Consider the following 17,345-nt stretch of genomic DNA (forward strand, 5'->3'; position numbering starts at 1 on the left):
TTTTTCTCTCACTGTTTCTCATATGTCAGTTTAGAGTTTTCCCCTCCCATCCGCATCCGACTCAGCGACATAAATCAGTACATTAAAACAATACCAATAGACGTGAAACACAGCTCAGCCACCAATTAGTTTGTCGTTGGTGTGAGACAAAAACATCCTTATTATTTTTATAGCACCTAAATCAAAATTAGCTCTAAACTTTCTGTCATAATTTGGACTGGTGTGTGGCTTTTGTGGGGTAAATAATGCCCTCTGTATAAAGTATGCATGGTAAGTTATATAATTGCAGCAACATCCTAAGAGGCTCATAAATCATGTGAAGTGATAGTTTATGACGGATTAGGTTTTCATAAAACATTAAATTGTAACAATGTGACAAAAAAACATCATCTCTGGGGCGGGAGGCGCGTGAGTTCACACATACTCAATTATTTAGAACTCGGATGCTCCGCTAGAGGGCGCGCATACACTACTGTAAATACTGTAGAGTAGACTAGTCAGCGCTCATCCGGGGATCTGTTCTCTATAACGTACACCTGCCGACAAAGTAGTGTGGATACTTAGATACACTTGTAACTTTTCATCCTCTCGCGATTAAAAAAATAAGGGTCTTGCAGAAAAACATTGACGTATAAACTATAATTTTTGCAAGTTTATTAAAGTACAATTTGGATTGGTAAATAATGTGTATACATATATTAATACACATACACACACATTTCAATTTCAATTGCACAATAGAAACACCAAAAGGGTATTTACTTAACCATCTGTCTGTGCCATTTTTGTAGTTCTGATTCGAATCCTCCTTCAAAGCGCTATGGTTTGTGGGCAGTATTAGCGAGTGTGCACAGATTTCGAAAATAAAACCGCTTTAAAGGTTTTTTTTTTTTTTTTTTTTTTTTTTTTGTGACAATAGACATTCAATTAAAACCAGTTGAAATCAAATACTTACATTTAAACATGTAATCGTTTTGTTTTCATCCTAAAAAAAAATTAATTCAATATCAATTTGGTAATTAAATACTTGCTTAGTTATTAACAAAGCATTCTCTATTCTGTTATAGATTAATAAATTGTAATGTCCCTCAGGTGCCTGCTGAAATCCGTTTCATGAGGTACCTTCATGTGCAAATGCTGCCTGAAAGGCACTGTTTGATAATGCTGTAAAGCAACAAGTCAGCTACCCAAACTTTCAGATGCAGCAATTTAAAGTGTCCCGAAACACACACACACACACACAGACACTTTATACTATTTAGTTCTTGAAATGCTGGTATTTCCATCAATCATTAGAAAAACTTGGAAAAGGCAGGGTACAGTTTTACATTTTGTATCTGACCTTTTCTACTTACCTGTGGTAATAAATGTAAACAGTTACATCAAGAGACTTAACCTCTCTAAACCTTTCAAACTTAAAAATAGTAAACTTACATAATACAGCATAATACATTAAACACGTTGTGTTTTAATGTGGCCCACGGGTGTAATGTATTGATGGAGGAATCACACTGGTGACAAGAAAAACAGAGCGTCCTCTGATGCAGTCGAGACAGAAACCTCTAGGAACAGAACAGCCTTGAACACCAAGCTCTGAGTGAAGCTACGACAACAAATACAGGGACAGCACCCGCTCGAACCTTTTTGGTGGTGTGGCATGAATCTCTGCATGAGAGGAACCTTTGTGGTGGATACAGGCATCAACTTGACCCGGTCAGTCATATCTGGAAACTTTATGCAACATGGATCTCTGGCGCCCGGATGCCAGTGGCAGGAACATCTGGGGAGGCAGTGTGAGAAACTTGTGCAGGCATGCTTGACAGAGAGCTCTGGGAAGCTCTGAGTGACTCCATTATTTAAAAAAAATATGGTTGTATGATTCAGGACTTAACTAACTATAACTAAATGAACTATTTACACATCCCTAGTTCCACAAGATACTAAAACTATCACCTCAAGCCAAGGTGCCCGCAATCAAGCACTGCCAGCTCTGCAAGATGCTAAGGCATGAGGGACCACACATATCAGTCTGCCAGATGAGGCTGATCCCCTTCAAAATGACTTGAGGGACCTAAAACACAAATAGAAATTGTACAAATAAGACAAGCATATTGCATAAGATATAAAAATACAACTTGTCATCTGTACAGTGGATGGGAATTTACTATATGACAGTTGGAGCAGGTATTGGTAGTAAAGTAAGGAACGTAAGTCTTCTCTTATGTACTGCTCAGAGACTCAAAGGTTGGATATTCAAATGCAACTTTATTGGGACAATCCAGAAACACAATCCAAAATACAGGCAACAGGTCAAAAACACAGGCAAGCAATCCAAACAAACAACAAGACAGGAAACTCAGGCAAAAGGGTAATCCAAGAGACAGCAAGAAATACAAAAACCAAGAGACATTAACCCAGGGAGAATTCTCAGAATCACATAACAACTGGCAAGACTTTACAATGTGACAGAGAAAACAAAGGGCTTATTATATATATATATATATATATATATATATATATATATATATATATATATATATATATATATATATATATATATATATATATATATATATGCAGCAGCAATGAGCATCAGGTGAATAAGGCATGATGAGTCTGGGAAATGGATTATGGGAAATGCAGTCCAGGATTGAGTGGCAAAGATATGGGATGGAGTGCCCTCTGGTGACTGTCAAGTGCTCCATCTTGTTATCTCTGTGAGGACAATAAATACAGAAAACAATAAGTAAGCCCACCTTAAAGTTGTGACTGATACCAAGAGAACAGTGTCACATAAATCTCCTACTGTAGGATTTCACCTCTCTTCTGCACAGATACAGTTTTTCTCCAGACCTCTTCAGTTCACAACACTAGAGCGGAGAATGATGGCCAAGAACTTAGCAGACACTTGCTCAAACTGCTGAGACCTCTGCCTACAGTATATATTATAATTTTTTATTTTTTTTTTGACTACATTTATTTCTCTCAGATATTATATTTGAGAAACTTGTTCTATCCTAAATTATGCTTGGTTTGATATCTTGTTAATTGCAATGACGTGCATATTCCTAAATGTGACTTGTGGTTTTGGTAAATGTTGGGTGAAATATCATCATCAAATCATGGGGTTTCAACCACAAATGGAGTCAGATGGGTTCACTCCTAACAGTCTATGCCTGGGAACCACTGCGAAAGACAAGAGGGTCAACAAAACACAGAAACAACTGCTGAAGGAATGACAAATTACACACCATCATTCAGCATTTAACCGTAATCCACAGAACAAGCAGAACTGTCCAAACACAACAAAGGAAATGGGAAATGAAAAATACCACATTCTTATCCCAAGGAGGATCATTCATATGGAGGGAGAATAGCAAGACACCACAAATCTTCTGAGAAAAGCATGGGAACAATCAGAGAACTCACTCAGAACAAGAAGATGTCAAGTTTTTGGTAATTTCCATAGCATGTTCAAGGGAATTAGCCATGATGAAGAAAAACTAAATTAAAGCAATGTTGCACTAAAAATGGTTAATTCAGTATTCTGGCATAAAATAGACCATTTTACTTAAATTAATAATAAAACAATAATATTAAAATCAAGAAATTCATATTTTAATATATTTCATTTTTATTGATGCCAGAACAACAGTGCTAAAAAAATTATGGTGAAGATTTTCTAATTCGTTATTCACATATAAAACAAAGATTATGTCCTACAAGAAAATAAAATTGTATTCTTTACTTAAAAATTTCATATTTAATTCAATGTGTTACTTGACATGTCTTTGTAATTGTGAAATGTGAATGTTCCTACACTTTTTTTGTCTTCAGTGAAATATGTTAAAAACAGATGTGCTGTTGAAATGTTACTATTTAGTGTTTTTGAAGCGAATAAAATCAAATGGGCCTTTTACCCAGGGGGACCTTTGGTCCTGTTTTTCTCTCCTACAGTATGTATCTATGCAACATCTGTAACCATTATGTACAAAACTGTCATAGTCGTTAGTGTTAAGACAACAAAACCAATGCGTGACAAAAACCAAAAGACATTTGTTTCTGTTTCCCAGGTTCTTTTTCTACTCTCTATGTGATAAATTGGATCCAAGGGGTCTGAGAACATTTGTTTTCCTGCATGGCAATAAGCTTTATCTCTCTGGTTGCAGTTTCAGTTGTATTTTCTTCACTGAATAATTATATTTGAGCTCAAAGTTAACTAATAAGATAATTTCTCTTTCCTTTCAGAATTCAGATCTGCATAAGATTCATTTAGTGCAGAGGATTGAAGTTTTAACCACTAGGTTAGAATTTATAACAGAACAAGATTCACTATTTAGGGTTAGGGTTAGGGTTAGGGTTAGGGTTAGGATTAGGATTAGGGTTATTTCTATTATATCTTGTTATAAAGTCCAAATTCTTTTTTTTTTTTTTTTCTTTTTTTTTTTTGATCAAATAAATCCAGCCAGATCATAATGGACGCAATGACCTGAGTCTCAACCCTGTGAGCCTGCATGGAGAAAAAAAAATATTAGACAAGAGGTGAAGCGGAGAATGTTCTTCGGGTGAGAGGTGAGACAAAACTAGTGTCATTAGAGTGTGTGTATAAGTGTGATAAAATACAGAGAACACACACACAGTGGATCTTTCCAACCATTCCACAGTTATCAAGGCATACTGTTTACTGCATCAATATTATGGGTGACTCCAAGAACACATCGTCTTGGGTTTGTTTGTGTGTGTATAAGAAAAAGACAGAAGGAGATATGGATACATTTGAATACTTTTACGTGTGTAATGTCAAATGTAATTGCAACTGAACATACATCTGGCCTAAAAAAAGTATATAAATACTGTATATATAACTTCAACTTCAAATTCAACTAACAACCTTACTTTTGTGGAATCTTTGTGTGTGTGTGTGTGGGCAAAAATCATTCTGTAAAATAACATTATTTGATATTTGATATACTTTTTGATTTTACTTTTTACAATTACAATTTTTTTGCAATGACATTAAGATATTAAGTACTTTTCAAGTAATCTTTGGGGTATGTATGTCTGCAGGCATTTTAAGAGTGTATGGACAATATAGGAGTGTGTGTAGAGGTGTGTCTGATATCTGCAGGTGTACACAGAGTTTATAAAGCTCTGCACACTTTTTTGAGGGTCTGTGGCAGAGAATATTGCTTGAACAGTTATTGAATATTTAAGGTAAGTGCAATTATTGTTAATATTATGGCCTTTTAACTCTAATTTAGATGTGTTTTGATTTACATATATTTTAAACTGTTTTACTGTGATAGGTAGTAATATATAATGTAAAATTTAAAAATTTAAAAATATAAAATGCAATAAAATAAATAAAATGTTATATTTCCATTTTAAAATACATTTCCATTGGATGTTGAACAGAATTACTTTAAAAAAATCTTAAGAACATTAGATACTCAAATACAAAATGAAATAATTGCTATAAAACCATGCAAATAGCATAAATTATTACTTATAAATGACTGTTGTATATATACTTTTGAGCACAAAACCAATAACTCAGATTGCTGCATGAGCATAAATTATTATTCTCGTTCAGTTTACTTTATTTACACAATTCTCATGTACAAGGGTCAACACAAACTTCAAAGAGACACACACACACACACACACACACACGCCGTGTGCGCTTTAGTGGCTGAATGTATCACTCAAGAGGTACAACAAATTCATAATGTAAGCCTTAACAACAAAATTCAGGTTAAGTACTATACTTTTTAAATTACTGAACAATAACTTTATAGTAGAATAGTTTGCAGCATTTCTATCAAAATATTGTAAATTAATATTGCATGTTAGTGCTATTATGCTGTCTGTACAATAATGAAGAAACACAAATTTCCTTTGGTTTATGGTTGGGGTTTTGATTTAATTTGTTTGTATCTTGAATCTATTTCATAGGTCATAGTTTTATTGATTATTTTTGTATGAAGTTTCTAAGATATAAAATGTATGTACAAATACACACACATACAATAACAAAAAGAGATTAAATAATTAAAGGATTAAATTGTCAATTGTAATGTTTTCCAGCTGCTTTGAATGTAAACTTCAACCCCAATAATAAAGGACACTGGTTAGCAAACATACCTATATCCATATTTCAATTTCAAACATCTTATCATGATTCTAATATGACTGTTTGAGAAGTTACTTTGACTTGACTTGATTAATAAGACAGACAATCAGACGTGCTCACTGATAAGTTTCCAAATTTGCACTCTGGCATGTGCCACACACACTCCTGATGTTTGGAGGGTAAACATGAGCTTTAATTTATCAGTCATCACTGGACAGGAAACACCAGAGGTCCAGCCATCATGTTTAAATCGTCTACACATCTGCTTTGAATTATAACAGCAGTAGAACAAGAAGGACACTAAGTTATTGCATGACATCTCAAAGTTGTAACATGCAGTAGTTACCTACGGAATCAGTTTGTACTTGATCTGACCCCCTAAAAATGACTTGAACAGGTCTGTAGCAAAATGTTAAAATTAAGACTTAATCCAATCAATTAATTTACAAGTTAATGCTGAATCAAATTTGGTAACATTCTTTTTTAAAAGCCAATGTAATTACACTGTTTAAAGATACTGACTATAGTTATAAGCAACTTATCCGAAACCCTAACCTTAAAGACTTAGTTTACCTACAAAATACAGTTCTGTCATCATTGAATCACCCTCAAGCTGTGCTAAACCTTTATGAGTTTCATTCTTCTGTTGAACACTAAAGAAGATATTTGGAAGAATGCTGGTAACTGAACAGTTGCTGGTATCCATTGAGTTCAATATTATGACAACCTTTTCCTTTCTGTGTGAAGTCCCTTAAACCCATATAGTAAATAGTTAATTAATTTAACTTTATTTATTTGAGTAGTTACACAGTAACAATGTCACCTTAAAATAAAATGGGATCACACATTTAAGTTTACCTGTCAAATTCACAGAAATCATCAAAATATAAATATACATTTTTACATTATTAATCAGTCTGCAATAGTTTAAATTCAGTGTGATGTTATGTGTATCTGTATGGTAGTAGAGGAAATAATAGTAATAGTTTATTGTTATTTGCGGTTAGGCTTACGTGGAGATGAACGAGTCTGTGAAAAACCCAAACAAGCAGAGCTATTGGCAGGAGATGGGCAGATGGGTGGGCTATGAAGAGACCTATGATATTGAGGCGGGCCGCTGGGGCCAGTCCCACATCTCCTACCTCACCTTCAAGAGCCTGGTGCAGATACGCAGGACAATGAACACGGGTGAGGTCATTATGGGGTCAAACCTCTGCTCAGACTTGCTTTCAGTAGACTGAAAGCATGGTGTGTAGCAGCAGTACCAGACATTATGTAACATTATGTATATACCTCTGTATACATTACAGTACATAATGCTTAATAAATCTAAAGGTATTTATATTTTGTTAGTTATTATACATTATTAGATTAAAATAATTTGGGTTAGTGAGATTTTTTGTAACGTTTTGAGTCCCTTATGCTTGCAATAGCTGCATTTATTTGATCAAATAAATAGAAAACAGTAATATTGTGAAGTAATATTCCAATTTAAAATTGTTTTCTATTTGAATATATTTTCACATGTAATTTATTCTTGTAATGCCGAATTTCTTTTTTTTTTTTTTTTTTGCATCATTCCTCCAGTCTGCAGTGTCACGTGATCCTTCAGAAATCATTAATATGCTGATTTGCTGCTCAAGAAACACTACTTATTATAAAAAATTTAGAAAACACTGCTTAATATTCTTGTGGAAATCGCGATATCTTTTTTCAGGATTTGTTGATAGGATAGGAAGTTTAAAAGATCAAGGTTTCCTGACCCCAAACTTTTACATGGTAGAAAATCTTCATGAAATAACAGTCTTACAGTAGCTTTCAGTAATTTGCAACAACGACTTGTAACTTCACTACACATGCTCAAATGAGATGGTAATAGATAGTTAGTGTCCTGAAAAACCAGCTCAGCCTGTGCTCTTCAGCTGTTTATGTCGACTTTAATAAAACTCAGGCTCCATCAAAGTCCTCTTCCTCTTTTTTGCCTTTTCTCACTTTATTATTGTCTCTTTCTTTCTTTCTTTCTTTCCACTTGGATCAGGTGTGATGATGCTGGACAGAGAGGAGAAGACACTCACCGGTATTATTGAGAAGATTGTGGATGCCCTGGTTAGCAAAAAGGAGATTCAGCCTGGGGACAGAGATAAAGTTCTTCAAGCATTAATGCACAAACAGAGGTACTGCCATGAAAAATCAAGGTGGACATCATTTTCGATCATTGAAAGGTTTCCCACCCTTACTGAGTGAAAGTATCGCACTGTTTTATTGCACATGCAGAACTTCTGTATTTGTGTGGAATGTAATTTGATACTCTGAATTTCCCCTTGCATGGGACAATGTCGTTTATATCGATATACAAATGTTGCAGACACATCTGCTGTGCGATGAACATTATTTTGAGCCATTCAAACGTACGCATAAGCCTACAGTTCAAAGCGGATTGCCTTCCTGTCAGAAACATGTGCTTTTTAATGCATTTGAGACAGGTTTTCCCTGTAAATGTTAGAAAGTATTAGAAACTATAGTAAGCAAGTCTCTGTTAGGCATCACAGACATCACTGAAAGAGAGAAATTTTGAAAGCGTTTCAAATTTTTACTCCCATTTTAACCATAAACTGTAGTATGAAGATTGTTGTTTGTGTTGCAGCCTGTTGCAGTCATTTAAAGTCAGAACCAAAAATAAATACAAAAATAATGAGTTGTAACATTACCAAAAATGACTCTCTCTATATATGAGGTGTCTTTACATACCTAAAAAAAACAATCCTGTAACATGCTCTTCTCTTTTTTTATTCCAAGACTTTTTTCACATTTGTAAGCAATCATTCTGAAGCCCGTTTAATTTATTCCTTTCTCTCTCTTCAGCCAGTCTGTGGAGACCCAGCCTCTGACTTCAGGTTTGGAAATGGAGAAATTCTCTGTCACTGAGAAAGTGAGCACAACTTTTCTTGTTTTAACTGTTCTGAGAATACCTATCTCTATCATTTATTTTCTTTGTTTCGAATACAATTACATCTCATTTTACATTTTATGACTATGTTGTTTTGTTATCACCTTAAGAGGGACGCAACTGACACATCAGAGGCCTCGATGGTGCTTGTAGGTGAGAATAACATCAATTTCAAATTCATATTTTAAAGACAAAAGAGCTTTGTAGGTCCATTAATATCAATTAGATTGAAAAGTTGTGTTAAAAAGTGTTCCATTGAGTTTCATGTGTTTCTATTATTTGTTACACTATAATTGTGCTGGTGTGTGTGTCTAAGGTGCTCTGGAGTTCCTGGAGAGGCCTACAATAGTATTTGTGCGTCTGCGGGATGCTGTGGTGCTGGAGTCGGCCCTGGAAACTCCCGTGCCTGTGCGGTTCATCTTCATTATGATTGGCCCAACCACAGCTGATGTGGACTATCACGAGTGTGGCCGAACAATGGCAGCACTACTAGCTGACAAAGTAAGAGAACTGACCGGAAGGGCAAATCTGGCATCATTGCAACATTTACCTATTTAGACTTTTCTATTCATTAAAAAGAGATTAATATGAGATTAAATAGAGTATGCCACTTAGGTGTACTGTAAAGAGAGTACACTTTCATGATAATGTTTGTTAACACACGACAAGCACGAAGAATTACACACAACCTGATCACTATAGTCATTATTATATTTGTAAAGGAACTCAATCTGACATTACAAAAATATGACTGTTGTTGAAAAATCTACAATAAGTTTAAGCTGTTTCTCTTGTTTTTCCCACATACAGGTGTTTAACCAGGCAGCTTTTCAGGCTCAGACTGACAGAGAGTTGATCGATGCTGTGGGAGACTTCATGGACTGCTGCATTGTGATTCCACCCACTGAGATTCAGGATGAGTCCATGCTAACATCACTCATCCCCTTCCAGAAGAAACTACTGCAAGAGAAACTCCGCCCATCTGACCCCAAACTCCGCCTGGATGTCAAACCTCGCAAGCGTAAGGACACATACACACACTACAACACATGCTAAATCGAAGTATATAATACATTTAAATTAAATGTAAAAATTAAATGTATGCATTTAGCAGACGCTTTTATCCAAAGCAACTTACAGTGCATTCAGGCTATCAATTTCTATCTATCATGTGTTCCCGGGGTATCAAACCCCCAATCTTGCACTTGATATCGCAATGCTCTACCACTTGAACTACAGGAACACTATAATAACTGTTTATATGCATAGACTTCTATTACAATTCTTTTGACATTTAAGAACTCAAGTGCTTCCTGGCCAAACACAAAGATGAAGTTAAATGAAGATAAATGTATTAATTGCATAAGAGTAATGAGTAAGAGTCCTTACATAAATTTGGGATGTGCCATCAGATTATTCTGGCTTTCATGTGTACAAAAGTTTTGCAATAAGAGAATATAGACAAAAGACAATACAGGTGTCATGCTTCAGTGAGATAAACACACGGAGAAGATGATAAATGCAGATAGTCTTTAATAGATCCACACAAGGGTAAATCCAGGACAGAATATGCAGGAGACACTAAATAAACCCCTTTATGTCTATACAATTTTAGGAAAAAATCTCACTGATCACAAAAGCAAGCACAACTCTTGCTAATCTATCTTCCCACAGCTTCAAAGTCCTCAGGACCCCCTTCAGAGGATCCACTAGAACGTACTGGTGTTCTGTTCGGTGGCATGATTAGAGACATGAAGAGACGGTATCAACACTACGTCAGTGACATCACTGATGCTCTGAACGCTCAGGTTGTCGCTGCAATCATCTTTATCTACTTTGCTGCTCTCTCCCCAGCCATCACCTTCGGAGGTCTCCTTGGTAATTATGTTTAGCCTAAAGGAGGCTTTGCTCAAGCTGCACACTTCACACTATCTTTCCCATTTTTTTACCATATCCAATCTTTAGGACCGAGCGTTCACACTGTCAGGTGGTAACTATCACACTATCAGTGTGGAAAGAGAAGACAGAAAACTGGAACTTTCAGACAGTTTACTGTACTGTACACATTTTCTCACTCATTCAGTGTTAACTAGTGAATGCCACACAGTCTACTATATTGGGAAAGGATGAACAAGCAATTTTTTTTAATTTATTTTTAATTTTTTACATGAACAGTGAATCCCAAATTATGCAAGAAATCTATTTCAAATCTGATTTAGGAGTTTTCAGACTAAGGTACATTATTAAAAATCTGAATTTAATCTTGGATTGAGTTCGGTCCTGTCACGATCATTACATGGAGTGCCCATGAACTTTTGTAGAGGGCACTCCAATCAGGACTATTCCACACTCACCACCAGATGTCACTCGGACTCTAGCACCTCTTATCTGTTGCACCACACCCTAACTACATTTCCCATTAGTCTCTGCATCACAATCACCCTGCCACACCTGCACATCATTCCTCAATCAATCTCCTTGCCACACCTGCACCTCATTTACACACACATATAAGCAGCACACTCACTCTCACTCACTGCGAAGTCTTGTTTAGCCAGTCTGACATTTCCGAGCGTTTTCCTTGTGTTTCCCTTCTGTACCTGACCTTGGATTGTTTATACCGACTCTGATTCTCTGCTGCCTGCCCCCGACATCTGCTTGTTCCTGTTATCGATTCTGATTATCCCCACATACCTGACGCCGTTACTGATCATTGCCTGTCTGACCATTCTCATTAAAAGTTCTGCACATGGATCCGAATCTCTCTGTCTCATCATTACAGGTCCTAATGAAAAAAAGGGGAAACATTTAGAAAAAATATTTTAATTAAATTAGAATTGTAAAAATCCAAATGACATTTAACAAAATTCCTTTTGTGCAATTTTTTTAAACAGTAAATATTTGTTGTGAAATTAAAAATTATTTATTATTTATTCAATTAGAAATTAAATTATTTATTCAAAAATGTTAAAACTCAGAACCGAGAATTTCAGAGTGATACAAAAAATTATTTAACTGAATTTTATACTTTTGTTTGGTTTTCTTACACTTTTCTCCACAGCTGATAAGGTGGATAACATGATGGGTGTTTCAGAGCTGATGATCTCCACTTCAGTGCTGGGCGTTATCTTCTGTCTGATTGCTGCCCAACCTGTACTAGTTATCGGCTTTTCTGGGCCACTGCTGGTGTTTGAAGAGGCCTTTTTTAATGTGAGTGCTACTCTCTTTTTACAACATCTATTTGAGTATCATTCTTGTGTAATTGCTGGTCAGTTCCTTTAAATCCTCCCATCATGCTTTTCCTCCTGTAGTTCTGTGAGTCTCAGGACATTGAGTACATCGTAGGCCGGGTATGGGTTGGCGCTTGGCTGGTGGTCATCGTTGTGGTCATTGTTGCCTTTGAAGGAAGCTTCCTGGTCCGCTTCATTTCCCGCTTCACTCAAGAAATCTTCTCCATCCTCATCTCCCTCATCTTCATCTATGAGACCTTTGCCAAACTTGGCAGGGTGCAGACTTTTTTTATTTTTCAATTTAATGTGCATTATTTTGCATTTGTAACTCATATTTGCCTTTTTTTTCAGGAATTTAGTTAACTAGAGACAGATAGCATGATCAGCTGTTATCACATGTAAAATCACATGTTTAATGAATCAAAATGTAATCTGCCAATAGTTTTTTCACCAGTAATCACTTTAATACAAAATTACAGTATTTGATGGTAGAGTACATATGTGCAATAACATTACAAATAAATAAAAAATTAGTCTTCTATTTTTATGTATATTAAAATGTAATTTATTATTGTGATGGCAAAGCTGAATTTTCAGCAGTCATTTCTGCAGTCTTCAGTGTCACATGATCGTTTGGAAATCATTCTAATCATGTATGCTGGTTTTGTGTACAGTTATTCTGAATTATTATTGGTGCTCATTTATTAACAATAGTTAATCTTATCATTATTAATGTTGAAAACAGTTTTTGCTTAATATTTATGTGGAAACCATGATACATCTTTCTCAGGATAGTCTGAAACTTCAAAATAACAGCATTTATTTGAAACAGAAATGTCTTTACTTTCAATTTAATGCGTCCATTTCTTACTTACTCTAAACTTTTGAATGGTAGTGTATCACAGTTTGCACAGAAATATTGGACAGCAAAAACTATTTTCAATATTGATCAGCAAAATCAATATTTATATACGAATATTATATATAAGTATCTTAAAATTATCTGAAAACAATCAGAAAAACTCCAAACTTTTGACCGGTAGTTTAGTTGTGATTATACTTATTCAAGACATTCATCTCATCCTTCATTCCAGGTTTTCAAAGAACACCCTCTTATCCTGAATTACGAGCAATTAAACAGTACAGTTGAGGACCCTTGGCAGTCAGTAGTCAATGAGCAGAGATTCCTGGACAATGCTACAGGCAATGTCTCTGTGGTGAGGTCCGTTCAACACCGGCCTTATCCCAACACAGCCCTTCTGTCCATGTGTCTCATGTTTGGCTGCTTTTCTATTGCATACTACCTACGCATGTTCAAGAATGGCAAATTCCTACCAGGCAAGGTAAATCGATTTGGAATTGTTGGAAATTTGACATATTTACTTTTTTTGCACAGTCTTCAATGAATGGGTTCCATTAATGTAAAGAACTGAATGTTTGATTTATAGATTCGACGTCTGCTTGGTGACTTTGGAGTTCCCATTGCAATTTTCCTCATGGTTGCTGTCGATATAAATATTGAAGATACATACACTCAGGTATGCTTGCAAATATATAATTCAACATTATGATTTTAGAGATTTTATAATAAGATTTAGATTCCTTTTTTATTATTATTAAATTGATTATGGGTAATGGCTGCCTTAATAGATAGATGACACTTTTAGGATGACAATTGAGGTCCAGTCCTATAAAGTTACTGTCTTGACCTCTTTGACCTTTGACTTGTGTCACAGAAACTGGTTGTGCCTAAGGGTCTACAGGTGTCCAACCCTAAAATGCGAGGATGGTTAATAAACCCTTTGGGTGAACACAAGTCCTTCCCAATATGGCTGATGTTCGCATCTATTGTCCCAGCTATGTTGGTCTTCATCCTCATCTTCCTAGAGTCTCAGATTACCACGTGAGTGATGTTTTCTGAAGGAAGATGATTTGATAGAACTGACAGGAGAATTTTCTGTTATTGGTATTGATGGTTCCATAAAGAAACTTTAACAGCCATGGAAACATCCCACTGCACATGATGTTTTTTATATTGGAAAGATTTTTTGTATGTTTTTTAAGAATCACAAAAATGTGCTTTGTGGAGCCCAAAATCGTTCATTTATTCCATCACTCTTTGAAAACGATTTTTGGAACTTTTATTTTTAAGAGCACAACATAACAAAATTAGCCAATCAGAATATATTTATTATATTTTGAGTAAAATGTACAGTTATGTGAAGTACATGGAATCTTGTTTCCACTGGATAAAAAAAAAAAACGAAACTTTGACATCATTTCTAAGAAGAAACGCCAGAATTGTGAGATATAAACTCGAAATTTGGAGAATTTTTTTTTTTGTTGATTACTATTTTTATTCTTTAATCCTGTCATAGAAAAAAGAACCCCAAAAACAACAGAACTGTGAGAAAAAAGTTGTGAGATATGAACTTTAATTTTAACTAATTTTGCATTTATATCTCACATGTATGACTTTTTTTTTTTTATCTGAATTGCAAGATGATATATCTTGTGATTCTTTTTTATCAGAATTGTGAGAGAAAAAGTTGCGATTATCTTTTTTATTCATTTATCCCATGCAGAAACAGGATGACACAGTGTGGCAGAAATTATTTGATTTATTTTGAATGATTTCATTTATAAAGAAATCTTTTCACTTGCCTCTTTTTTTAAGGCTAATTGTGAGTAAACCAGAGAGAAAAATGGTCAAGGGCTCTGGCTTCCACATGGATCTTCTCATCCTGGTGAGCATGGGAGGTCTGAGTGCCATTTTTGGCATCCCTTGGTTAAGTGCCGCAACTGTACGATCTGTATCTCATGCCAATGCCCTGACTGTCATGAGCAAAGGCCCAAAACCAGAGATTGAAAAGGTTCTGGAACAGAGAGTCAGCGGAGTAGTGGTGGCTTTGCTTGTTGGTATGTTGACAAACTTCTAAACTTCTTCTAAACATAGAAGAAGAACATTCTTACAATACTATACTTCCTATAGGTACAATAACATCTTTTTGTCTGTCCGTTTGCAGGTCTGTCCATTCTCATGGAGCCAATTCTAAAAATGATTCCTATTACAGCTCTCTTTGGAATCTTCCTCTACATGGGAATCACATCCCTCAGCGGGATTCAGCTTTGGGATAGAATCCTGCTCCTCCTTATCCCCAAAAAGTATCACCCCAATGAACCCTATGCTACAAAAGTATGTGTCTCTCAGATGTTCTCACGTCTTCCATTAGTCTGTTGGAGTACTTTGCATTTCGGTTTTGCCTTCTTTATAAATGTTACATTCTCATGGTTGGTTGCTTTTTGCATGAGAAACCAATTGACCCTGGTCTCTGTCTCCCTCTGCAGGTCAGCACCAGTAGGATGCACGTGTTCACTGCGATCCAGATCGTGTGTCTGGCAATCCTGTGGATGGTGAAATCGAGCCCTGTGTCACTGGCTCTACCGTTTGTCCTGATCCTCACCATCCCTCTGCGCATGTTCATGACTGGACAACTTTTCACTGAGCAAGAGATTAAATATGTAAGTGGCCTAATGACTGAGACAAAGAAAAAGTGAATTGAACTGAAACCATTGCATTTTCTTGATATCGAAGTTTTGCTAAATCTTGATCGTTTAAGAACTGTAAAAGCAGGCCTTATGTTTTAACAGAATATTTCCCTCAAAAATTTAAATTATTTACGCAACACTATGGTATTCTGTCCTGTAGAAAAAAATAAAAATAAAATAAATTATATATATATATATATATATATATATATATATATATATATATATATGATACTTTTAAGATGCAGGTGTTTTCATACAGTTCATAGCAAGCATGATTTCAGAAAAGACAAGCAAAAAATATATATATATATATACCATAGCAGCCCATAAGACTTCACACCAGACATCACAAATTTATGAAGGCTGTGATTTCTTGTAATTTTATTTTGTATTTTAAGAGTCAACCATACCTACCTTAAAAGGCTCGTTCAAACACGCCCCCACATGTCTACATCACTATGTGGGAATATTTGCATAACACAATGACGCATCAATGTTCAAGCATAGAAAGAAAGTGAAACTTTTATTCTCTCTGTTCTCTGTGTTTAGTTGAATGCAGGCAGCGTACGCTCTTCTGTGTCAGTCACGGCACATGGATGCACTGTTCTCTTTCAAATCACAGCGTAAATACATGTAGAAAACGTATCCTTTTGCCACGGCTGGCACAGAATAGCATATGCTGCCTGCGAACTTTGAAAATAACGAACTTTGACAAAAAAAGAGTAGTAGATTAGTAGTTTGCATCTGCTTCTAAAATCTTGATATTAAATTGTTCTATATTAACATAAACATTTCTCTAGATTACTCACAAATTAATCATACAATTAAAAGATATCTGATTTTATATTGTATATCAATTCCAAGATTTAACACACACACTGAAACAGTCAGCAATGCTGTTTAATAATAAAGAGTTCTGAAACTTCTGATCCACAGTTCCAAATCCATTCAGAGTATGAATAAGATTAGTGGAGAAAAACTTTCTGAAGCATCTAAAGATTGTTCAGAAGTTCTGGTTAGTCTTGTTTTGTCCACTGGAAAAAAAAAATGACAGCATGCAGATTTAGAAAGGCATGAGGTTGAGTAAATGATGACAGCGTTTTATTTAAGAATTTTCTATAAAAATATTTAAATAATTTCCTTTGTACTTTATATCTTCAATATAGCTTGACGGTGATGATGCCAAGGCAACATTTGAAGAGGAGCCGGGAGTGGATGTGTATTCTGAAACTCAGATGCCATTATAGATCATTTTACTGGAACCAGATTCATATTTCACAATCTGAGTCAGCAGAATTAGAGTGCAGCCAACATATGAAAATTTTGACAAAATGATACCCAACTTCAACCCATAGTGCAACTTTCACAAACTCATTTTATTGATGTGTGTGTGTGTGTTGGGATTCTCTGTTAATTATTGTTATAATGGTCATCATGACATGCTTAATTTGTATGTACAAACAAGTGCCTTTTATGAGGTCTT

At 35.3% G+C, this 17,345-nt stretch overlaps 1 protein-coding gene across 1 annotated transcript; it reads left to right on the plus strand.

The window, feature by feature from the left end:
- The first annotated feature begins 9,039 nt into the window (after positions 1 to 9,039).
- On the plus strand, positions 9,040 to 17,345 carry slc4a1b (solute carrier family 4 member 1b (Diego blood group)). The gene is made up of 15 exons (XM_052612285.1): positions 9,040 to 9,062; positions 9,191 to 9,233; positions 9,397 to 9,581; positions 9,891 to 10,101; positions 10,755 to 10,958; positions 12,142 to 12,290; positions 12,392 to 12,586; positions 13,405 to 13,450; positions 13,514 to 13,653; positions 13,759 to 13,848; positions 14,047 to 14,213; positions 14,988 to 15,229; positions 15,337 to 15,506; positions 15,659 to 15,832; positions 17,029 to 17,345. The coding sequence occupies exons 2-15, from the start codon at positions 9,221 to 9,223 to the stop codon at positions 17,107 to 17,109; spliced, it is 2,067 nt and encodes a 688-aa protein (XP_052468245.1). The 5' UTR covers positions 9,040 to 9,062; positions 9,191 to 9,220; the 3' UTR covers positions 17,110 to 17,345.

Source organism: Carassius gibelio, chromosome A12, assembly GCF_023724105.1.
Source record: "Carassius gibelio isolate Cgi1373 ecotype wild population from Czech Republic chromosome A12, carGib1.2-hapl.c, whole genome shotgun sequence".
Classification (NCBI taxonomy): Eukaryota; Metazoa; Chordata; class Actinopteri; order Cypriniformes; family Cyprinidae; genus Carassius; species Carassius gibelio.